This window comes from Loxodonta africana, chromosome 3 (genome assembly GCF_030014295.1).
Source record: "Loxodonta africana isolate mLoxAfr1 chromosome 3, mLoxAfr1.hap2, whole genome shotgun sequence".
Classification (NCBI taxonomy): Eukaryota; Metazoa; Chordata; class Mammalia; order Proboscidea; family Elephantidae; genus Loxodonta; species Loxodonta africana.
Window position 1 is genome coordinate 80,524,338 of NC_087344.1, and position 23,577 is coordinate 80,547,914.

A 23,577-nucleotide genomic window follows, 5' to 3' on the forward strand; every position below is an offset into this window, starting at 1 on the left:
ACAGCAGTTCTGGGGACCATGATTGGCGTATCCGAGGGGTAATTCCAACTGCCTATCTAGGTCGTTTTCATGCCAGTTTGACCCTGGACTAGTGTGCAGTTCCAGGTGCTATTTCAGGCCATTCTAGAATCCTGTCCTGGGGCTGGTCTCCGTGCCTCAGGGTTTTTCCAAGTGCTAGATCCTGTGCCTATTTTGTCTGTTCTCAGACCCCACCTGAGGGCCATTTTGAGCGTGCACCTCTTTTCAGATGTGGCTTCTGCTCAGTTTAGGGCCTGTGTCACTGCCCAGGCGCAAGGCCCAGTGTTGCCAATATGGCCTTGGGTGTGGCTATGCCAGGCTAGCTTGGGGGACCCTCACTGTTCTCCACCTTGGACTCTGCCCCTCTGCCCAGGGTCCCTATGCAGCAGTGGAACCAACTACCTCACATCTGGCGCTGTGAGGCCCTCAGCGGGTTATCTCCAGGCAAATGGGCCTTTGAGTTTGGGATCCGCCCAGCAGCCTGTGTGCTACTCGCGGGGAACTTTGTGGAGGAACTTAGTACTCTGGGAGAGGGAAGCTGTGCCCATCCCAAGGCCCAAGGCTGTTGATTCTGGGGGCGGGGGGCGGAGGGGGGAGCATAGTGGAGGCAGGAGAGGGTGTGAGCTACAGGATCAGTAAGGATGGTCCTGGTTTGGTGAGGCCCATTTTGGGTCAGCTGGGGTGGGCCTTTGGTCAGTGAGGACTTCCTCCATGTTGGCAAAGGGCTCAGTCTCACGTGAGGGTGATTCCTAGGTCAGGGAGGCTGGTCTTCATGTTGGTAAAGAGGGTTGGTCTCAAGTGGGTGAGGACACTCCTTGACCCGCATGACCACTGTGTTTCCCTCAGCCTTATTTCTGTGTGTCGGTGTCTGTGGGAGTCAAGGTTGGCAGAGCTGTGCGGGGCAGGGACTGATGTGTGTGTAGGGACATCAGGCTGAGGAGAAACCCACTGTGAGGTACAGACTGAGTTAAGTGGGCACCAGCAGTGCCAGGTAGCTGAGCTGTGGTGAGATGGTGATGAGATGGTGTGGGTGTGTCCAACCCCTGCCCCCACCCAGGACGGTGCCCATAATGGTGGGGGCTTGGTAATGGTTCTAGAAGGAAGGGGCTGGTCTGTGTTGCTGTGTATGTGCCAGCGGAGGAGGCATCCAGGGGCACACCTTCATTTTACAAATTATAGAGAAGCAGAGTGTCAAAAATAAATATAGCTTCTGAAACTTCTTTGAAGGCTGGCGTGTATGCACATGTATGTTCTTCCAGGCCAGGTGGTTTTCCGTGAGCTGATTCATTCATTCATTCATCCACTCATTCATCATATGTGGACTGAGCACCTACTATGTGCCAGGATCTCTGCTGGGCCCTAAGGATGCGGAACTGAACCAGGTGACTCTACCAAGCTTACAATCAGGATGAGCACACGTGACTCATAACTGTATAAATAAATAAACAATCACACTTATGGTCACTGCAGCTCCAAGGAAAAGTACTCATTGCTATCAAGTGGCCTGGGGCGTCATGGAAGGCTTCCCTAAGAAAGTGCCATTGTGTGCAAGACCGAGGGGTAAGTTGGGGAGAGGAATATGAGTAGCCTGTTCCAGGCAGTGGCTATCCAGGCAGTGGCTACAGCATGGGCAAAGGCTGGGAGGCAGGAAGACACTTGGCACATTTGAGAATCAGAGAAGGAAGCTCTTGTGACTGGTGAGAGGAGCCACCTGATGGCAAGTGTGGCAGAAGAGTTGGGCGGGGCCAAATCTGCTGGACCTCAAGGGTTATGCTGAGGAGTTTGGACGCAGGTTCTGCTGTCGGGTCAGGGATTTGGTCTGTGTTGTTCGTGGCTATATGTGATGCCTGGAAGAACGTCTGGCACATAGTAGGTGCTCAAGGAGTGTCAAATAAATGAATTGGAGAGGTGGGCATTTTTACTCAATGAGGATCATCCTGCATGAACAGTTCTGTAATCTGCTCTTTTTCCTGCATGAAACAGCACATTTTGACTGTCTTTCTGTGTTGATACATACTCTACTGTGATTAAGTTTCTTTTTTAATTATATTATGCTTTAGGTGAACGTTTATAGCACAAATTAGTTTCTCATTCAAAAATTTATACACAGATTGTTTCGTGACATTGGTTGCAATCCCTGCAATGTGTCAGCATTTTCCCCTTTTCCACCCTGGATTCCCTGTGTCCATTCATTCAGTTTTACTGTCTCTTCCTGCCTTCTCATCCGCTATTGTTTGATTGAACTAAGAACCAAGTTCTTCATGTGTGTTACTGTTTGCTTTAGAGGCCTGTGTAATTTTTGGCTGAAAGGTGGACTTTGGGAGTGCTTCAGTTCTGAGGTAGCAGGGTGTCCAGGGGCCATAGTCTCAGGGGTTCCTCTAGACATTGTCAGACCAGTGAGTCTGGTGTTTTTTTTGTGAATTTGAATTTTGTTCTATGTTTTTCTCCCACTCTGTCTGGGACCCTCTATTGTGATGCCTGTTGGAGTGGTGGGTGGTGGTAGCCAGGCACCATCTAGTTCTTTTGGGTTCAAGCTGGTGGAGGCTGTAGTTCATGTGGTCTGTTAGTCCTTTGGAGTAATATTTTCCTTATGTCTATGGTTTTCTTCGTTGTCTTTTGCTCCAGATGGGGTGGGACCGTTAGATGTATCTTAGATGGTTGCTTGCAAGCTTCTGAAACCCCAGATGCTACTCACCAAAGGAGAATATAGAACATTTTCTTTATGAACTATGTTATGCCAGTTGACCTAGATGTCCCCCGAGACCATGGTCCCCAGCTCTCAGCCCCAGTAACTCCGTTCTTCAAGGTGTTGGATGTGTATAGGAAGCTCCTATGACTTTGTCTTGGTCAAGTTGTGCTGACTTCCCCTGTTGTGTTTTGTCTTCCTTCACCAAAGTTAACACTTTTCTACTAACTAGTGATTTCTCCTCCCCACTCCTCCCCTCCCTCGTAGCCATCAAAAATTGTTATTTTTTCTGTGTATAAACTTTTTCCTGAGTTTTTGTAATGGTGGTCACATATAATATTTGTCCTGTTGGGATTGATTTATTTCACTCAGCATAATCCCCTCCAGATTCATTCATGTTGTGAGATGTTTTGTGGATTCTGTGATGAAAAAAATGAAGTTCTTGATATTTTCTCATTCTTTCCTCCTTCTCCAGGAAGCTGCGGAGGCCCCGGTGCCCTGCCCTGGGTGCTGATTGTGCACCAAGAGTGACTGGTGTGAGCAAGCAAAGACCTGGTGAGCGTGCCCCAAAGTGTAACTGGGGGTGGGGGCGCGGAGGGGTCTTGTGGGCCAGGCTCAGCAGCTTGGATTTTGACCCAGAGCTGGTGTAGAGCTGTGGAAGTGTTGTCAGTAAGGCTGTGACATGATCCCACGTGCCTGTGATTGAGAGATGATGGAGGTCTGGACCAGGATGGTGGTGTGGAAGTGGAGGAAGAGAGGTGGTAGAAGGACCTGAGAGCTATTTAGGAAGTGGAATAGAAAGGACATGGTAAAGGATTCAATGTGGGGCATGGGAGAGGGAAGGTGTCAGGATGGTGCCTGCAGTGGTTGATGGGGGTGGGTGATATTTCAGCTGCTGTAGGTGTGAAATAGGCTCCCAGGTGATATCCTGGCAGGGCTTCAAGCCAGTTCCTTCCAGTTGGATCGCTTGCTGAGAATTTGCATTTCTAACAATCTCCCAGGTGATGCTTGTGCTGCTGGTTAGGAACCAATTCTGAGAACCACTAGTGGAGCAGTGGTTCCTAAAATTTATACATAAGAATCGCCTGGGGATCTTGTTAAACTGTAGATTCTGATTCAGTACATCTGGGGTTCCAGCCAGAACAAACCGGTTCAAAGCCCTGCATCCTGGGACTCCCAGGATCTGTGTGCTTTTCCATTCGCCGTGTTTTTGTATAAAAAGCTGTTCTTACTGACTGGGTGGTGGTAGAAGGAGCAGAGTGCTTACGGGAGATGAGGGTATATTCTTCCTTGTCTCTTTGAGATCCATTTTCCCTACATTTTTTCCTGCTAGAAGCTCAGAGTGGGTGGACTAGGGTTGCAGGGAATAGGTTGGAGAGTTAAGTTGGAGTCAGATCATGATAGGCCTTAGATGTCAGGCCAAGGACTCTAGACATTTTCCGAAAGATGATACGGAGCCATTGAAGATTCTTAAGCAGAGAAGCAACATCCATGTATTCGTCTATCCATTTGACCATCCATTCATGAAACATTACCCGAGTGCCTACTATGGGGTAAAGCAGCAAACAAAGCTTACTGGAGCGATGTGATCAAATGTGCATTTTAAAGCTAAAAGGTGGCATTGGTTTGTGTAGGGGATGGGTTGGAAGGGAAGTGACCAGAGGTAGGAAGACCATGGAAGGGGCAGGAGGTGATGAGGTCTAACTGTAAGATGGTGGTAGTTGGGATGGAGGCAGGGGCAGGTTCAAAATTATTAACTAGTTGGATATGAGGGATGAGGAAAAGGGAGAATTCAAGGAGGACTGTCTGGCGTGGGCAACTAGGTAGATGGTGTGCTGTTACTGAGGTAGGGACTCTGTAGGAGGAGTGGGATTCGGGGAGGCTGAGCTCTGGCTTGGCTGTCCTGAGTGGAAGATTCAGTGAGCCTGTTAACCCTCTGTAAGCTCCTCGAAGGCAGAGCCCATGTCTGTCTTTTTTGTCACCCTTTCTCCTGGCACAGAGCCCAGCAGGTAGTAGGTACCACTGAACAGATTTGGGTGGATGACTAAATGGATGAGGCTGTGGAAAAGATAGGTCTGGCCTAGGCAGGGGAAGAAAGTGAGTGTGTACTGGGCACCTGCTGGATGCCAGGCCCTCTGCTTGGTGATACAGGCTTTGGGGTTATTTACTCAGAGGGTGCAGAAGGAAGGGCCATGTCATAGACTGGAAAGGTTGGATGGGGAGGGCAAGTGTCACAGTCATGTCCACATGGGGATACTGTGTGTCCCTTAACCTGTCCATCCTCAGATGATGGGTCTGACCTACGCAGGACCCAGTCTCACCAGAAAAGGGACCTGAACCCTCTGTCCCCTGGGGAGGCCACGTGCTGATGACATGTCTAGAGGGAGGGGGGTAGGGTGTGCTATAGGTCCCAACTCCTGGAGGCAGGGCTGATGGTGGGAGAGGAGTGCTCTGAGATCCAGAGGCCCCGGAACCAGCTAATATAAGAATCAAGCCAGTACTATTCCTGAACGTTTTGATTCTATAGAAAAAAATCCTGATCAAAAGAAGGAAAATGGAGAACAGAATTTCAAATTCTCTTGGAATACAGACTTTCTGGAGCCATGGAGGCTGAATGAACCCCTGAAACGATTGCCCTGAGGTCATCTTTAAACCTTAAACCAAAAATATTCCTTGATGTCTTCTTAAAACCAAAAAAAAAAAAACAGTAGTTTAGCTTAATTAGTAAAAAATGTTTACCTTGAGCATAATGTTTTTTTTAAGAGCTATCTATGTGGGAACAAATTGATAACGGCAACTCAAAAGATTAGATAGGAATCTTAGGGGGCAGTGAGTTTATCTTAATGGCAGAGGAACAACTCAAAAGGAGGGTGAGAATGGTTATACAACTTGAAGAATACGATCAATGTCACTGAATTTTACATGTAGAAATTGTTGAATTGGTTCAAGTTATTGTTCTGTGTATTCTCAACAACAACAAAATAAATAAAATTAAAAAAAAAAAAGAGTCAAGCCAGGTTGGGATCCCCTTGATCACAGGGCCTAAGGTATTCATAGGAGACTGGGTTCCGGAACAGGGGCCAGGTCAGGCCCTAGACTGAATTGGTGAAGGATCTCTTTGCCTCCACCAGAGTTTCTTGACATCAGCACTATTGACATTTTGGACTGGGTAATTCTTTGTTGTGGGGTTTGGCCTGTGTATTGTAGGATATCTAGCAATATCTCTGGTTTCTTCCCACTAAATACCAGTAAGGAGCTCTGGTGGCACAATGGTTAAGTGCTCGGCTGCTAACCCAAAGGTTGGTGGTTTGAACCCACCAGCTGTTCCACAGGAGAAAAGACCTGGTGATTTTCTCCTGTAAAGATCATAGCCTAGGAAACCCTATGGGGCAGTTCTACTCTGTCACATGGGGTCACTATGAGTCAGGATCTACTTGACGGCACACAACAGCAGATACCAGTAGCACCCTACCCCTGAGTTGTGACGATCAGAATGTCTCCAGATATTGCCTAAAGTCCCATGGGGGTAAAATTACCCCGGGCTGAGGACCACCGGTCTGCACCACCTCTTGCTGCCTTCATTATCTGTACAAATCTGGAGAAATGGAGAGGGACGATCAGAAAGGATTTCAGAGTGATGGGCCACTAGAGCTGAGTTCTGCAGAGTGAGTGGGTGGCTGGGGCAGGAGAAGGGCATCCTCTCCAGTAGAGAGAACAGCAAGTACAGAGGCCTGGAGGCAGCAGAGTTGGTGAGCATTAACCCAGGGGAGGCTGCACTCCACCGTAGGAAGTAGAGCTGGTGGTTTAGGGGTTGCTGCTGTAGGAAGGTCCTTCTGCTGGTCTTCTTTGGTCTTTTGCCCCAGGAGCTGGGCTTCTGCTGGGCCCTTTGCCACCACCCCCAGAGGTTGCAGGATCCTTTTTCTGCTGGGATTGTCCTCCTAATCTCCCCTTCCACTTCCAGGGGAGACAGAAGATGAGAGCTGCAAGGGGTGGGGGTGCAGTCTGGCTGGAGGGAGACCCAATGCCAGACGCAGGAGGGAGGGCCGTTTGTAGTTGTGCTCTCAGATTCTGACAAACTGGCTGGAGTAGGGAAGGCAACCCCGGCCCCCTCCTGCTGGCTGCCTCCTTCCCTGGGGCAGGGGTCGTGGTAGAGACTGTGATTTATTCCCATCATAATCCGGTGGTTGGTTTGGTGAGAGTTGGAAACATGTTGGTTTTCCCTTCCCAAGTATAACAAGGCCTGCTTCCGCCTCCGCGGCCGCTGCTGCAGTGCCACGTGGTGAACTGTCCAGGACATGACAAAAGGGCTTGGTTAGCTGCCTGCCGGCCTGAAGATGAACAGCTCCTAGCTTGCCCTGCCCTCATGGCCTTCAGTGCCCATGCACTGGCCTCTCCTTGGCCCCCCGCTCTGTGGGGCCCTGGATACCACCTCATGCTGATGTCCATTTCTGGGCCCCAGCCTCCTGGGAATCAGGGTCCTGGCCTGGGGACGGGGGGCCAGGAGAAGGCTGTATGAACAGGTGGTATTTGGAGACTAATTAATATTTGTGAATAATAACGTGTGCCCAAGGGAAATAAATCAATCTGTGTTTGCATATTCATGAAGAGGATTTGGGAATGATCCCAGCTGTTCTCCAGCTGGGGAACCCCCACATCTTTGGCATCACACAGTCCCTCAGAGGCCCCCCATTGGTGCTGGCAGTGGTGGTTAGGGTGGGCCGCATGGAGGTGACAAGGTTTCTGGGTAGCATGCATTTTCCATGATGATTGTATGTGAATCCCAAGGCTTGGTGTAATGTAATGCCTGCTCCTTCGTTTTCCCTCAAGGCAGTAATCCCCAGACTCTTAGATTTCCCAGGTCGGTACAATTTCCAGAAGTGCTTGGGGGCCAGACATGGGGTTGGCAGTTTTTTATTTTGCCAAGTAAGGACGTTATAAAAAATAACTGCTATCTGCTATCACCGTTATTTTATACAAGAAAGGACATTTTAACACCAAGGACAAAATTTGAGAATAAAGGACAGTTCTTCCCAAGAAAGGACAGTTGGCAGCTTTATCCCGACATAGCAAAGAAAAAGGATATATTAAAACGATTTTGAATGTAGAAAAATTGCACTCAATTATACTCTACAGTATCATACAGTATGTAATTGTTTTCCTGTCCAAGTATGTCAGTTTGGTAGAGTCCATGATCCACAGTGCAATTCCGGGGCGAGCTGGAGTGTCGAACTGTTCCAGGCCTTGTTTTTATTTCAGTCGTTGAAAGCCCAGGCTCACCCGGCTATGCTGGCGGTGGGGACGCTCTGCTCTTAACACTGTTGAGCTCAATTCAGAAGGTTCTGGCAACCCCAGCAAGGCTAGCCATGGCTCCACCTCCCTGCTCTTCTCCCACCTTCTCCCCACAGGTGACCCTAAACACTCAGGCAGGGGGCAGGGCTGCGGTAGACCTGAGGCCAGGCCTGAGGATCCAGGGCTGCTCTGTGCTGGCCAGGGAGGCCCTCAAGCTGGGAGTGGCCTGACCTACCTGACAATCGTGACAGGCTCTGTGCCCAGGAGTCTTCGGGCAGGAGGCAGCCTGCTCACACCAGCAGCTGGTGAAGGAGAGGCCCCGGCTCAGGCTGCTGTGTGGTTGTCAGAATAGTTCCCTGAGAATGTGTCCATGTTTGTGTCCCTTGTTTCTCCCCATCTGTGTCTGTGCCCATGTCCCTGTGTCCATGGGCCACTGGGAAAACTCTGGGAAGGATGCGTTTGTTTTCAGCTTCTCCACCTTTGTCTGCCCTCCTTTCTGGATCTGAACAAGGTTTCCTGAGCATCCCAGAGCCAGATCACAGGGCAGACCCTGGAGTCCCCAAGTAAGGGCCACTTGTCTGTGTCACATTGGGGCTGAGAGGGGAAAGGACGTCTACAGAGGGGGGACTCCAATCAGGCTTATCTGATGCTCGTGGCTGGAGTTTCATCCAGTATCGCACCATGTAGACATGTGTTCTGGGAGTTTTACCCCCTCAGTGGCTATCCTGGGGAATCACACCCTTTTAATCCTGGTACCAGAGACTGACTGCCCCATAATGCCTAGAAGAGGGAGTTACACCCCTGTAATGTCCATATCAGGCACCTATATGCCCATGGTGTCTGTACTCACTGTCTGCACCCTGTGGTGTTTGTCCAAGGGAGGCACACAGCTATAATTACTATAACAAGGCAGCTACAGGAGGTTAAGCCTCTCTGGTAATCATACTGGGGAGTTACAACCCCATGATGACCGTGCTGTGCCCGTGTACCTCCATCCCCAACCCCCATGATGCTTGTGCTGGGGCGATGCCCCTGTCATGTCTGCACTGGGGAGTTAAAAAGACCAGTTGCTCTCAAGCTGGTTCTGACTCAAAGCAACCCCATGTGTGTCAGAGTAGAATTGCGCTCCAAAGGGTTTTCAGTGGCTGATTTTTTGGAATTGATCACTAGGCCTTTCATCCTAAGTGCCTCTGGGTAGACTCAAACCTCCACCTTGCAGTTAGCAGCGGAGCATGTTAACCGTTTGTACCACCCAGGGACTCCTACTGGGGAGTCAGACACCTGTAATGTTTGCACCTGGGGGTTAAACCTCTGTGCATGTTCTACATCGTAGGGAGTTACACCCTGTGATGCCTATACTAGGCCACTCTACCCCTTGCCTTTTGGTGCAGCCCACCACTGAGTTATAAACCTGTGACATCGGTACCAGAGGCTACAGAATGGTTGTGTCAGGGGACTATAAACTGTAGAAACCTGGGCCAGGCACCTCACTACCTGATGCCTGCTAGGAGGCTGAATTCTGTTGTTGGGTGCAGCACCACAGTGCTAGGATGACCAAGCCCAGGCAGGGCCGTAGGATGTGTGGCCTCCATCTCTGTGTAGCTGTGCAGGGCATTCAGGTAGCTGGCTGTCTCCTGGTCTCAGCCACCTGAGCTCTGTGATCACTGAGTAGAACCATAGGTATGGTGTAAATAGGGCTGGATGCCCATCATATCCCTTGACCTTTCTTGCTTTTGCTGCTCACTTCCTATCTCAGACTCTTGGGAAGGCCCAGGACAGGGGACATCTCCTACCCGTTTCTCTTTGTGTTCAGCCCCTGCCTCACTTTACAGTCCTACCTGTTTGTCCAGCACCGTTCTTCCCCTGCCTCTGACCGTATGACCTCTGACTGCCCCGCTTGAGACGGGTCCAAATTCCAGGAAGGACCAGAGCTAACTGTAAGCCCTGTCCTTTCATGTTCACCTGCCCTGTCACCTTGCAGATTCTCTCATCATCGTGAGGCCCTGAGGCATGGCCACTGTCACTTTCACACCCCCAATGCCGTGTATTCAGAGCATTAGTGAGGAACTTATGTACCACCCCTCCTGTAGTAGGGTGTGAGCAGAGCTGCTAGGCATTAGTACATGTCCCGTGAAGCCCCCTGGCTGGGGGACCTGCAGTGAGACCCTCCAGAGCTCACCACCGGGGTGGGAATGACAGCAGCATATCATACTAGATGGTATGGCCATGCTGCCACCAGGGGAGGCTTCACATAGGCGTTTGCAGGGTGGGGTGAACACGCCAGGCAGAGGAGCCTCAGGAACAAAAGCCTGGAGGCGGTCAGCCCATCCCAATCACGGACATCCTGGGATGTTTGCCTCAGCCCAGATGCCAAGTGAGCGAGCGGCTTCTGCAGTTTGTGCCCTGCCCTTCCCACCGTTGACCTGCTCCAGGCTTCTGTGGCGAGGGCCAACGGCTGTGAGGGTTGAATCTTAGGACCCAACACCCCTGCTCATGGCCACTAGGGCCTCCCTGTGGCTTCCCTTTGGAGTGGGAAGGTACCATGGGAATTGGGTAGGAAGAGGGTGGCCAGGCCGGGCAGCTGCAGCTTGTTGAGAGCACGCTGTGGCGAGCCTGGGCGAATTGTGGCTTTGGCTTCTAGCCTCTGGTACCTGGATCCTGTATGCTGCTAACAAGTCTGTGCTCTGGGGTCTGTGCTCAGCCTGCAGGGTCTGCCCTCCTGCTGCCTCCTCCTCCCTCCCTCCTGAGCAGGGGAGGGACAGAAGGATGCGCCAGGGGTCTGTGGAGTTCTTGGCTGGCCTGTGGGTACTACTCCTCACTGCTCCCTGCCTCTGACTGTCTTGTCTCTGTTTGGTCTCACCTGTGTATCTCTGTGTGTCTGGCTGTACCCCCCTTCTCCTGCCACCTCCTCTTTTGGGTCAGGGTCTGGGATGGAATCCCTGTACATCTCCGGTGTCAGTAGCCTCTCACCCCACTGCAGGGTTCAGAGAACAACCTGGAGGCCTCCTGCACTGTTTTCCTGCAGTGGAACTGCTAGGTTGACCTTGCGCTCACTGGACGATCATTGAGGAGCCTGGGTGGTCACAGGGGTCGAAAGGTCTGGCAATCATTGCACAGGCTGGCTGGGTTGGGGGGGTGGTCTGTTGAACTAGACTTTGGAGCAAGTGGTGGTCTGGGTGGGTCAGTGAGAGCCAGGAGGCGGCATGGGTGGGCAGGAGAGGTATTGGTGGATACCAGCTAACTGGCTCTGCCCTTCTCTCCATCACAGGTCTGATTGTCCTGGGCTGTGGCTGGCCGTGGTGCTGGAGCCTGGATGGCCCCTGAGCCAGCCCCAGGGAGGACGATGGTGCCCCTGGTGCCTGCACTCGTGATGCTTGGTTTGGTGGCAGGCGCCCATGGCGACAGTAAGTCTGACCCCTCGAGGTGCATGATCTCCCAGGGCAAGAGGTGGTATTCCTCCCAGCAGAACTCTGGGATGAGGGGCAGGACCTGAATGAGGAGAAACAGTATCCAAATACACCCCTGAGGCCTTCTGTCTTAGAGACAGCTTCACTTGGAGGCCCCCGCCCCCCCAAGAAGTACCCCAGCCCTGCTGTTTCTAGGAGCATCTTGTGAAATGTGTGTGTTACTGTAGCACAGGGTGGGATGTGTCTAAGCGTGACTCTGTTTTATGTGGCTGGGGTGAGACGTGCCTGAATTCATGTGGTCAGTGTGTGATGTGCCCAGGCGTGTGCTGCGTCTACCATTGCAGATGTGTGTGACGGCACGGTGTGAGCCATGTCCAGGGGTTGGCATGGGAATAGGAGGGCATCACTAGGATGTATGTAGACTTGGGAACAAGATGCCCAATGTGTCCACAGGTCCAGGGTGGGCTCAGACGTGAGAGCCATCCATAGCTCTTCCCCAGCTAGACACTCAGGATCCAAGTGTGGGAACACTGAGCCCTTCCTTTCCTTTTCATGAGGGACCTGCAAGGCAAAGGGGCACCCCCTCCTCCCCCAACCTCTCAGCCCTGGAAATTGGGGGAAGATTGCACTTGGCCAGCAGGAAGCTGAGCATCTCCAGTGCCCCTCTTGTGTGAGTGTGTGTGTAGGGGACATTGTCCCCTACCCCAGGTCCAACTCTGAACTTTGGTCTCTTTCTTGTCGCCCTTCCCCCTGCCTGGCACTACAAGAGTGGCCGCAGTCTGCCCTGTCGTCATGGTTACCACTGCTTGGTTACTGGTGGGAGGCGGGGCAAGGGCAGATTTAGCCAATCTGCAGACTGAGGGGGAGGGGCGAGGTCGGAGCCAAGGTCCCTGGGGGATGGGGCTGTTCCCAGCCTGTCCAAAGCCCAGAGGTGGCCAAGGGCCAACCCAGGAGTCAGCTTGGGAGTCAGCAGGCCAAAGGGCTTCCTTCACCCACCGCTTGGAGTCTGGGCACAGATCTCTCCCCTTGCCCCAATCAGGCTTTTGCTCCTAATGGCTCCTAATTAATTATTCAGGACCAGATCCTGGAGGCGGGTGGGACTGCAGCAGCCCCGCCCTTTGTCCTCAGAGGCTGGGCCCTGGGTGGGGGTAGAAGGGAAGGGGAAGGGGAGGGCAGTCCTCTTAAGGGGTAGGGGTGGGAGGTATTGGGAGCATTGATTTACCAAAATGAGAAAGCTGGGCAAGCAGAGCAGGGCTGGGGGTCTAGATGGGGAATTCAGTTGCAGCGGTAGGGCGAGTGATCTCCAAGCCTGGCTGAGGTTAGGGGGAGAGTGCTTGAGCCTGTAGAGAGAGGTGAGGATAGAAGTCCTCAGCAGGTGTGATTTGGGTGTGGGAGGGAAGGGCGAGGTTTGTTCAGAGCTGAGGGTCAGGTGTGGTCAGCACCCTTTGACATTGAAGCACTGTCCTTGCCCCCCACCCCAGACACTCTCAGGGCCTTCAGACAGGAGCTCGAGGGCAAAGGGAGGACTGCCCAGCTTGGCTTTAAGAGATAGCACATCCAGAGAACAACTGCATTTTCCCTCCTGTCTCGGACTCAGCATGCCCCAACCTGCACCCCCACCCCCTACCCCCCAAACCTCCTCCTCTTCCCATCTTCTCTCTCTTAGTGAATGGCATTACCATCGATTCGGTCACCCAAGTCAGAGACCTGGGCCTCCTCCCAGCCTCCTCCCTCTCTCATACCCTGCATCTAATCCATCACCAAGTTTTGTTGTTTCTACCTTCTAAATATTTTTGGAATGTATCCATGTTTCTCTCTTCACCACCTTCATTCAAGCCACCCTCAGCTCTTGCTTGGGCTTTTGCATGCACAGCCTCCTGATGGTTTCCCTGCCTCCAGTCTCTTCCTTGACGGTGGTCCATTCTCCGTTTCCAAGTGAGAGTCATGTTTCAAAATGAAAGCCTGATGTTGTCATTCCTCGGTTGAAAACCCTTTACCCGCCTCCCTCCGTTGTCTTTGGGATCAACTCTAGGGGTCTTAGCCTTCCTCCAGCCCCTGCCAACCTCCTCCTTTGCTATTCCCCTACCCCAACCCCCCACCTCCATTGTATTGACCTCTCTCAGTTGCTCATATATTCTCTGGTGTCTGGACCTTTTTCTTCTGTTTTTTCTGCCTGGAGCACTCTTCCCTGTTTCTTTTACCTGACTAGTTCCTGTTCACCTGGAGCCATCACTTCCTCCAGGAGCCTGTATGGTCCCCAGCCTGGGTCACATGCTACTCCACTGCACCCCCCTTATATGGAACGATTGTGACTGTCTGCCTCAGGTCTGTCTGTCCCATTGGACTGTGAGTCCTGGGGGGTCAAGCCATTGTCAAGCTCAGGGCCTGGCATGTGGTAGGTGCTCAAAACCATCAATGAGTAGATTGGGCGAGTGAAGTGGTGGGGCCAGGCCTGGACCTACAGCAAGGATTGAGGGGCAGGGGGAACAGTTTCTGGAGCTGAGTACAGGAACTTCCATGCTGGTCCTTTGGGGACCAGAGCCCAACAGTGACCAGGATCTTGGAGGCAGGAACTAGCTGAAGAAGCTGAAATCCTGTCTCAGCCAAGGTGGAGGGGTAGGGGTTCAGGTGAGCTGGGCTTTCCTCTCCAGCAGTGAACCAGGGGGCAGGGGCCTGGACTGGGGCCATGGTGACCTGGTCCTGGGAGGTGGCAGGGTCTGTCCTGCAGGCCTGCCTTAGCTGTACACACTTCTGGATCTGTCCCCGCACCGTGGCCAGACCTGGGCTGAGCTTGGGAGGCTTCTAGCCAGGGGCAAGCACCCAAACGGGGCTAGAGCTGCTGTAGAAGGTAGGGCAGGTGCCCCAGAGAATTGACGACCGGAGCAGTGAGGCGCAGAGCGGACAAATGTGTTTCTGTAGGCCTCTTAACGAGACAAATGAATGGGGGCCCTGGCCTCTGAGGGAGCGAAGGGAAGGGGAGTGGGGAAGCAGCTGCCAAGAGTCAGCCAGGAGGCCCTGGCATCAATGCTGAGTCAGCTCCAGTGCCAACCCTGGGCACACCGGGCTGGACCCTTCTCAGCACAGCTCCCCCAACCAAGGGCTCTGGCTTCTCACAAGGGGAGGCTTGCGGGCCAGCAGTGGTCCTGAGCAGGGAAGAGGCTTCTGCTGATCTGATGTGTGTGTCAGGTGCTCGGCTGGGAAGAATCTGCACCATCAGCCTTCAGAGCCCGCAGTGTGGAGACTCAGGCTGATACACAGACTATACCACGAAGTATGTGTGTGGGGACGGGGTGGGGAGGTGGGGGGGACATTGGCACAGAGGCCGTGACCTAAGCATCTTGGAGAAGGGTTAGGAGATTTCCCGGAAGAGGGTGAGCAGGCATTTGCTAATGTTGGGGCGGGGTCGGGGGGGACATGTAATGAGGCAAGGTCGAGGGGAAAAATGGGCCTAGGCTTCTCCATGGAGCTCATGGGAAAGCCACAGTGAGAACCATCCTCTTCCAGTTCCCAGACAGCATGGGGCAGGTACAGGGTCAGGGATGTAGGACGTTGTGAGCGGGAACATGGATGTGGCCCAGTTACTTGAAATCATAAGGTTGGAGGGGCCGGTGGTGGGGGCCGCAGAGTTGGGTAGGTAAGGGCCTTAGTAGCAGATGGTGTGTCTGTTGTGTCCCCTGCCACCACCCAGAGCCTGTGAAGCTGGCCCTGTGGCAGGGCGCTGTACACGGGCTCTGCAGTGCTCTCCCCCTCCTTCTCATGAGCAGGAAGGACCTGGTAGCCTGTCTAGACTCTGCCCTCGCTGTGGGACTTCCGGCTCCAGCAGGTTGCTTTCTCTCTCCAGCCCTGTTTTTCTATTGCACAATGGGGATAATCACACCTACCTGGGAAGGTTAACTGAGGTCATATGGACAGGGTATCTGGCACCTAGTATGTGCTCCCCCGTGGAGGCCATGACCTGGGGCTCACTGTGTATCCCCCGGGAACCCAAGGTTGTCTCTGAGCGGGCCCCCCTCTGGGGCCACCCAGAGCAGTCACAGGACCCAGTGTTAATGAGTCTCCAGCTCATTAGGCAGTGCAGAGCCTGGGAAATCCTCTTTCCAGGAGCTCCCTCCCTGCCCTTGTGGTCCCTCCCTGTCCCTCACTGCGTGTTGCTTCCGTGTCTGCTCCCTGCTTCTGTGTGCTGTTTATGTGTGGGTGGGTGTGTACTCCACAGAGGAAGCACAAAATAGCAGTCAGTCTCCCCATGGAGGAGCCTTGGAGGTGGCCCAGTTTGGCTGTCCCCCAGGCTGGAACCCTGCAACCTCCCCAGGGGGTGTGGACCCCTAGGCCAGTTCCACCGGTTTCCTTTCTTAGGCCACTTCCTCCCACCTCGCATAGGCTCTGCTGTCTGTGCCCTCCTGAGAATACTGAGCAGGACAGAGTCCCAGAGCGTACCACTGGGTCCTGCTGCCCAAAGGGCTGTGCCACCCATGGCGTCTGCGTGGCAGGGAGGGGAGGTGGAGCCACGCTCTGGTGGGGTGTCAGACTGAGCAGGGTAGGGAGCTGCAGAGTTGCCAGGTGGTTTTCTGTTGGGAAAAGAGTGTGGCAGGAAGCCCCTCCTGGTGTGTTCAGACAGCTCCCTGTTGGCCTAGATCCAGAAGTTCTGTTCAGACCCTCACTGAGCACCTGTGGGCCAGGCACTGGGCACAGAGGTGAACAATAGCCAGTTTCTGCAGGTCTGCCCAGGGGCCTCTCCGGTCACTGTAGGTTATGATCTTTGCAGAGATGGGAGACTCAAGTCTGTGGGGCTACAGCAGGCTCCTAAAGTAGCTTGGGAATCAGGACACATGAGAGTGTTTCCCAGTCGAGATGTTAGCAGGGCACCGGTAAAGGCAAGGAGGTATGGAAGGGCCAGGCCTGGGTGGTGAGTGGTAAATCCACAGGGGCCCAAGTTGGGTCCATTTCATTCCTGGCTGTGTTCCTGGCACAGTGCTTGACTCATAGTAAACAAACAGACAAACAACCCAAGTGCCATCAAGTCAGTTCCGACTCATGGCGAACCCATATGTGTTAGAGTCGAAGAAGTGCCAAAAAATACTTGCTGAGCAAGTAAACAAGATGAGCCAGGAGAGGCTAGCAGGATCAAGTTTGGGGAGGGGAATGAGGAAGCAAATGGCTGGACAGGGTTTGCAGCAGGGGAGAGAGGAGGTCAGCTGTGTGCTTTTCAAAGATTCTTCTGGTGAACAATACGTGAGGCAAGGACTTGACAGGGCTTTGGGTTGAGGCTGAACTGGGCTCAGGGGTTGGTGCTGTGTGTGAGGTGCTCTCAGGATAGGGTAGAGGCTGGGCTGGAGGAGAGCAGAGGACAAAGCCTCACTGAGGAGGGAAGGGGCCAACCAGTCTCCCTCTGGGCTGCACCAAACTTGGGCAGCACTGCCGGTCTTGCCTGAGTCAGTTGGGTGGGTGGGTGGGCTGGGTGGGGCACTGGCTCCTCTCCAGCCTCCAAGCATTGAGGGGGTGAGGTAGTTCTGCCTCCTCACTGGCCCCAGGTCTTGGGCACAATCCAGCCTCCACACTGTTCTCAGGCCTTTCCCCTCCTAGGCCTGGCTCAGGACCATACCTGGCTCTCCTCCCCAGCTTCTCCAGTTCTTTGTTTGGCACAGAGGCCCCGCCCTACCCAGCCCCCAGGCTGACTCGCTGGCCATTCCGGTTCAGCTGGTTCCAGACTCTGGTTTCTGCTGCAGACACGTTGAGGCATGAGCTGAGGCAGGAGCTGGAGAGGAACTTTCTACCGAGGTTTCTCTCCCTGTTGGTGGGGGGTCCCCTGGTGTGTGAGGGGCTGCAGTCTCTACACTTCTCAGGCGTTCCTACGTTAGTTCATTGCTTCATTCATTCAGCACATGTCGTTGGGGGACTCTTATGTGCAGGCACTGGGGTAGGGCAGGAAACACAGCAGATAGGTCTGCCCTGCCCGGGGTTATTTGCCAAGTAGTAAGCAGCTATTAATCAAATAATCACCAAAAGAGTGGAAAAAGTCATAACCTCACACACATACATAACAATCTGTGGGCAGTGCTATGAGAGAGGCCAAGGGGTCACCCGGGAGTTAGGGAAAGCATAAGACCAGGAACTAAACTAATAGGAGGAGGGTTCAAGAATGTTTTCTGAGGAAATGATGTTTAAATTGAGATCAGAGGGTACACAGGAGATAGCAGGTGAAGAGGTAGGCTAAAAGGTTCTTGACAGAAGGGAGGGCTTGTGCAAAGGCCCTGAGGCCACAAGGAACATTGCTTTTTCTGAATGAAAACCAGGGCTTGGGGGACAGAGCCCAGGTCAGACCTGGCAGACCTTGTCTGTGGTAATAGGAGTTAAAATTTTGTTCTGAGAGCAGTGGGAGGCCTTTGGAGGGTTTTGATCAGGGGGAGAAGCTGTCCATTCACTTTGGCTGCTGAATAAAGAATTGACTGGAGGCAGGGACACCTGCTTGTTAGGCCAGTGGGGTGTCCAGTCAGGAGAAGATGGATTATGGTGGTAGCAGTGCAGATGAACAGTGGGGATGTGCTGTGTGGAGGTCCTCAGGTGTGTGTGGGGGGAGGTGCTCGGGGGGGGTATCTCCTGACCCTACTGGAGCCAGAGTGGGTGGAGTCCTGTCTGAGAGGACCTGTCTAAATGGACCAGCAAACAGTGACAGTCTCTGCAGACTGAGAGAGTCTGGAACCTCCTTCAAAGGGCAACTGAGGAAAGGGCAAGGCAAACTGAGGGGTTCCGGAATCTTTGTGTCATCCCATGTTGCTCTGTGGACCCTGCCAGACTTGTGTGTTTCTCCTCTAAGACTGCCTCTACACCCACACCTGCCTGGCTCCTCTGGGCCAGCTGCCCCTCTTTGGCTTTGGTACTCAGAGAGAGTCAGGAGGGATCATGTGTTAGGTGCAGTGAGCTGAGGCTTTGGAACCTCCCTGGCTTCATCCCCAAATCACTCTGTGACTTTTTGGTCCTTTAACCTTCGGAGCCTCCCTTTCTCCATCTCCAAAATGCAAAGATGCCACTTTGAGGACTAAGGTGCACCTGACCCAAGTCTTGTTGTTTTCAGTCACCTCATATGCATGCGAAAGCTGGACGATGAATAAGGAAGATTGAAGAAGAAATGACACCTTTGAATTGTGGTTGGTGAAGAATATTGAATATACCGTGGACTGCCAGAAGAGCGAACAAATCTATCTTGGAGGAAGTACACCCAGAATGCTCCTTAGAAGTGAAAATGGCAAGACCTCATCTCACATACTTTGGACATGTTATCAGGAGGGACCAGTCCCTGGAGAAGGACATCACGCTTGGTAAAGTAGAGGGTCAGCGAAAAAGAGGAAGACCCTCAAGGAGATGTATTGACACAGTGGCTGCAAAAATGGGCTCAAGCATAACGATTGCGAGGAGGCGCAAGACTAGGCATCGTTTCATTCTGTTGCGCATAGGGTCACTATGAGTCGGAACCAACTCGAGGCACTTAACAACAACAAAAATGGGGGTGATAATGCTGCCTACCTCATGGAATTGTTTGGAGATTAATAATGCTAATTGCCAGTGATGGCTGCCCTCACTGAAGGCCTACTGTGTATCAAGCCTGTGCAAGTAGTTCACAGATACCATTTCATTTCATGCACACAGATGTGTCACCAGGGCCATTTTGCAAATGAGAAAATGGAGGCTCAGAGATGGCGAGTGACTTGCTTAATAATGGCATAAACCTCCGGAGCCCACTGGGCCCTGGGGGTGCTCGGTAAAGTGAGCTCCCTCCCTGCATAGATAACCCTCCCTACTCTGTACATTTAGCTAATATACCCTGCGTTGCTGGCCCCCTGGCGTCCTGTCCTCAGGGACTCAGCCCCATCTGCTGTCCCTCTTCTCTCCACTGGGTCAGCACCCTCTCCTTTCCTGTTGGTTTCTTCCCATCAGCATTTAAATGCTGCATCTTAAAAAAAAGAGAAACAAAATGTAAAACCTCCCTCCAACCTTCATCCCTTCCAGCTGCCACCTTTTCTTTATTTCCCCAGTCACAGTGACTAAATAGCCACCTGCGGTCTTGCTCTGTTTCCTCATCCCACTCATTCCCCACCAACCACTGACCCTGCTCTGGACAAGGTCCCCAACGGTTCCACGTGAACTGCTTTGTCCTATGTGTTTTAGAGTCAGATGGTTCCGAGTTGTGCCACTGACTGGCTTTGTGACCTTGGGCAAGTGACTTGACCTCTCTGAGCCTATAAACTGGAGGTAATAATGGTGTAGGACTATATGAGATAACAGACATGAAGTACCTGGCACAGAGCGGGTGCTTGGCAAAAGATTGTCGTCGATGCACACGTGTGTTTCTGTGCCAGGAACCAGGCCAGTCTGGGATCATCAGCACCAAGCAGGTGGTCTGAAAGGTCATTTCTCATGGCATCAGCCTTCCTGGAGTTGTTCTTTGGTCTGACTAATCAGAAATGGATCCACTGTCAGGATTAACAAGGTGTTGCTACATCTTAATGAAGCCAGGTTTCTCTGTCTTGTGACCCTGGGTAGTGGGATTCAAAGGGTGCTCTGGCTTGGCCCTGGTATATGTACCAGGGTGAAGTGGATGTGGCAGGTACAGTGTCTGAGCCCCCTCCTCAACCCCCTTCCCCCACCTCCCTATGGATACTTTGGGGAGATGGCCAGGCTGTCGGAAGGCAATAACCAAGTCAGTGGGGGCAGGGGTGGGGATGGGCAGATTTACAGGAAAGCATTCACCTGGGAAGATGTCCAGAGATACTTAGGAGCTGGAATGTGTAGGCCTCCGGGACTGCTGGTATGTGGGGGCTGAAGGAGAGGAGGAGTCACAGTTCCTGGCTTAAGCCTTGAGCTGTGGGATGGATGGAGGTGCCATCACCAAGATGGAGAGCCGTGGGGGCGGGATGAGCCTGGAGGTGGTGCTGGAGCTCTTCCCGGGAGCTCTCTACTACGCTTTTGTCCTAAAGCTTGGAACTGATGGGAATGGGAGACAAGTATAGCAGTTAGTACGGTATGGGTTTCAGACTCAGAGCCTCTGGGTTCAAACCTTGGCCCTGCCACTCTCTGTGCCTTGATTTTCTTCTCTATAAACAGATGCAGTAATAGCGCTCACTTATATGCTTAAGGGGTAACCCTGGTGGCATAGTGGTTAAGAGTTCAGCTGCTAACCAAAAGGTTAGCAGTTTGAATCCACCAGGAACTCCTAGGAAACCCTATGGGGCAGTTCTGCTCTGTACTATAGGGTCAGTGTGAGTCAGAATCAACTTGACAGCAGCAGATTTGGTTTTTTTCATATATGCTTAAGGAGGGGCAGTGGTAGTTCATTTTTATAATTCTTGCCTTCAATATTCGATTCCCGGCTAATGCACCTCGAGCACAGGGGCCACCTCTCTGTCAGTGGAGGTTTGTGTTTTACTGTGACACTGAGCAGGTTTCAGCAGAGCTTCAGGCTGAGATGAACTAGGAAGAAAGGCCTAGTGATCTACTTCTGAAAAATCAGCAAGTGAAAACCCTGTGGATCACAGTGGTTCAATCCCATTGTGCGTGGGGCGTCATGAGTTGGGGGACCAACTCGATGGCAGCGAACAACCATGGCATATCCTTAAGGGGTCCCTGGATGGTAGAAATGGTTGACAAGCTCCACTGCTAACCAAGAAGTTGGAAGCTCCTGTCTAGCCAGAAGTGCCTTGGAAGAAAGGCCTGGTGACCTACTTCAAAAAAAAAATCAGCGTTGAAAAGCCTATGGAGCATAGTTTGCTGTGACGCACATCACACATGAGGTTGCCGCAAGTCAGAACTAACTCAATGGCAACTGTTCTGTATACATAAATATGCATATTTATATATGTATTCTCGAAGGCGTTAACAAATATCCAAATAGTGCCTGGCACAGAGCGAACATTCCATAAGGGTTAGGTGCATTATTATTATTTATTCTCTAAGCCTTTCTTGCCCCCCTGCCCCATGACTACCACCTGTAGTGTTGGCCATGTCTGTAGTGATCATGCTGTAGTGACTAGGCCCGGTGACCTCCTGTCTTCATCTTTTCTAGGCAAACCTGTCTTCATTAAGGTCCCCGAGGACCAGACTGGGCTGTCGGGAGGTGTGGCTTCCTTTGTGTGCCAGGCCACAGGGGAGCCCAAGCCACGCATCACGTGGATGAAGAAGGGAAAGAAAGTCAGCTCCCAGCGCTTCGAGGTGCGTGCTTAGGTGGAAACGGGCAGACAGGGCTCAGGGTTTGCCTGCCCTGGGGTCTGGTCCTGCATCCCCAGCCCTTGGTCTGCCTCCCCGTGGGAGGACTGCTGATCGGGAGCAGTCCCCTGGGTCCTGAGCAGGCTGTGACGACATGTCTGTCCTCCGGCAGGTAATTGAGTTTGACGACGGGGCAGGGTCAGTGCTGCGGATCCAGCCGTTGCGGGTGCAGCGAGATGAAGCCATCTATGAGTGCACGGCCACCAACAGCGTGGGAGAGATCAACACTAGTGCCAAACTCTCTGTGCTCGAAGGTACATTCCGGGGTGGGAAGCGGACAGGTAGAGGATATGTTGGGAGAGCCAGCCAGCTCTGTTCCTGCTCTGGGCCTGTACATTTGGCAGAAAAGAGGACTGGCCCTCCAGGAGTTGGCAGTGGTCAGCAGTGAACAGTGGGGACCATGGATCTGGCCTGGATTCCTTGGCTTTTGCCAAGGCCAGCTATGTGCCAGGTGTCTACATTGTCCTGCTGAGCCAGGCCAATGCTCTGGTGGGGTCTGGGTCTGACTTGGGACGTGATGCTGTAGCTCGGTGTTCTTTGGGTTCCATGGCTGGTGATAGTGGATCTGATGTGCCTGCGGGAGCCTGGCTGTAGGCTCTGCTGCAGACAGCTTTGTTCCCTGTTGCCCCTGTGAGTGAGGGCCCTAGGCGGGGACCTGGGCTCTGTCTCTGGATTTTAGTGTCTCCCCTCACTTGGTGGCTCCTCCGTTCATTCCCAAGTACTTCTTGATGCCTTAAAGTCCAGAGAGCCATCTGACTGGGGCCCCACACTCGAAGCACTCATGGTTTTCAGTAAGCTCTGCAGAGGGGCAGCACCAAGGACTACTGAAGCCTAAGGACAAGTGGGAGTTGGTGAGAAAGCGGAGGACTAGGCAGAAGGAACAGCATGTGCCAAGGCCCAGAGGCAAGAGGAGATGGAGCTTTCAGGGCACCCTGAGTGGTTCAATTTGACTCGAGGAGCAAGGGTGAGAATGCAGAGAGAAGTAGGGAGAGCTATTTACCGTGACCCTGAAGAGGGTGGATGGCAGATCACACAGGACCAGGCTGAGGAATGAACACTTGCTGGGGCCATGGGAACCACGAATGGGCTTGGTGGTGGGGGGAAGTAGCATGATGAGACCTAGCCATGATGGAGTCATTCGTCCACAAATGTTTATGTGTGATTTAAAAAAAAAGCACTGATCGTTATTTTTTATTAGAGTACTAATACCTGTTCACTGTCAAAAATTTGGGAAGTATAGAATAACACCGAGAAGAAAATAAAAGTCACCCTGATTCTACCTCTGTTGTTAAAAAAAAAAAAAAAAAAATTTTTTTTTTTTTAACATTTAGTTAATAACTTATAGTCCATTTTCTGTACGTATCTGTATCTGGAGTCCTTGGGTGATGCAAATGGTTAATGTGCTTGGCTGCTAACTGAAAAGTTGGAGGTTTGAGTTCACCCAGAGACACCTCAGAAGAAAGGCCTGGCAGTCTACTTCCAAAAGATCAGCCATTGAAAACCCTATGGATCACAGTTCTACTGTGACACACGTGGGGTTGCCATGAGTTGAAACTGACTTGATGACAACTGGCTTCGGATTTTTTTGGTTGTTATCTGTATAAGAAGTTCTGGCAGCTGCTAACCAAAAAGTTGGCAGTTCTAACCCACCCAGCGGCTCTGTGGGAGAACGACTTGGCAGATCTGCTCCCGTAAAGATTACAACCAGGAAAACCCTATGGGGCAGACCTACTCTGTCATATGGGGTCACCGTGAGTCAAAATCGACTTGACGGCGCTTAACATCATCATCTATGTATGTATAGTAAAAACGGGATCACGTTCTGCCCAATGATTCGTAGCCTGCTTTTCTTTTTTTTAAATATGTAGGGGGCCTGCCCTGATAGTGCAGTGGTTAAGAGCTACTGCTGCTGACCAAACGGTC

General features: G+C 52.3%; 1 protein-coding gene across 1 annotated transcript in view; it reads left to right on the forward strand.

Annotated features, from left to right (window-relative positions):
• The first annotated feature begins 11,087 nt into the window (after positions 1-11,087).
• Positions 11,088-23,577, forward strand: part of PTPRF (protein tyrosine phosphatase receptor type F) — a 78,084-nt gene continuing 65,594 nt past the window's right edge. Inside the window, exons 1-3 of the mRNA XM_064281843.1 lie at positions 11,088-11,397; positions 21,455-21,600; positions 21,767-21,908. Of these exons, the coding sequence (XP_064137913.1) occupies positions 11,307-11,397; positions 21,455-21,600; positions 21,767-21,908 (379 nt within the window). The 5' untranslated portion in view covers positions 11,088-11,306. The remainder of the gene's footprint in view (positions 11,398-21,454; positions 21,601-21,766; positions 21,909-23,577) is intronic.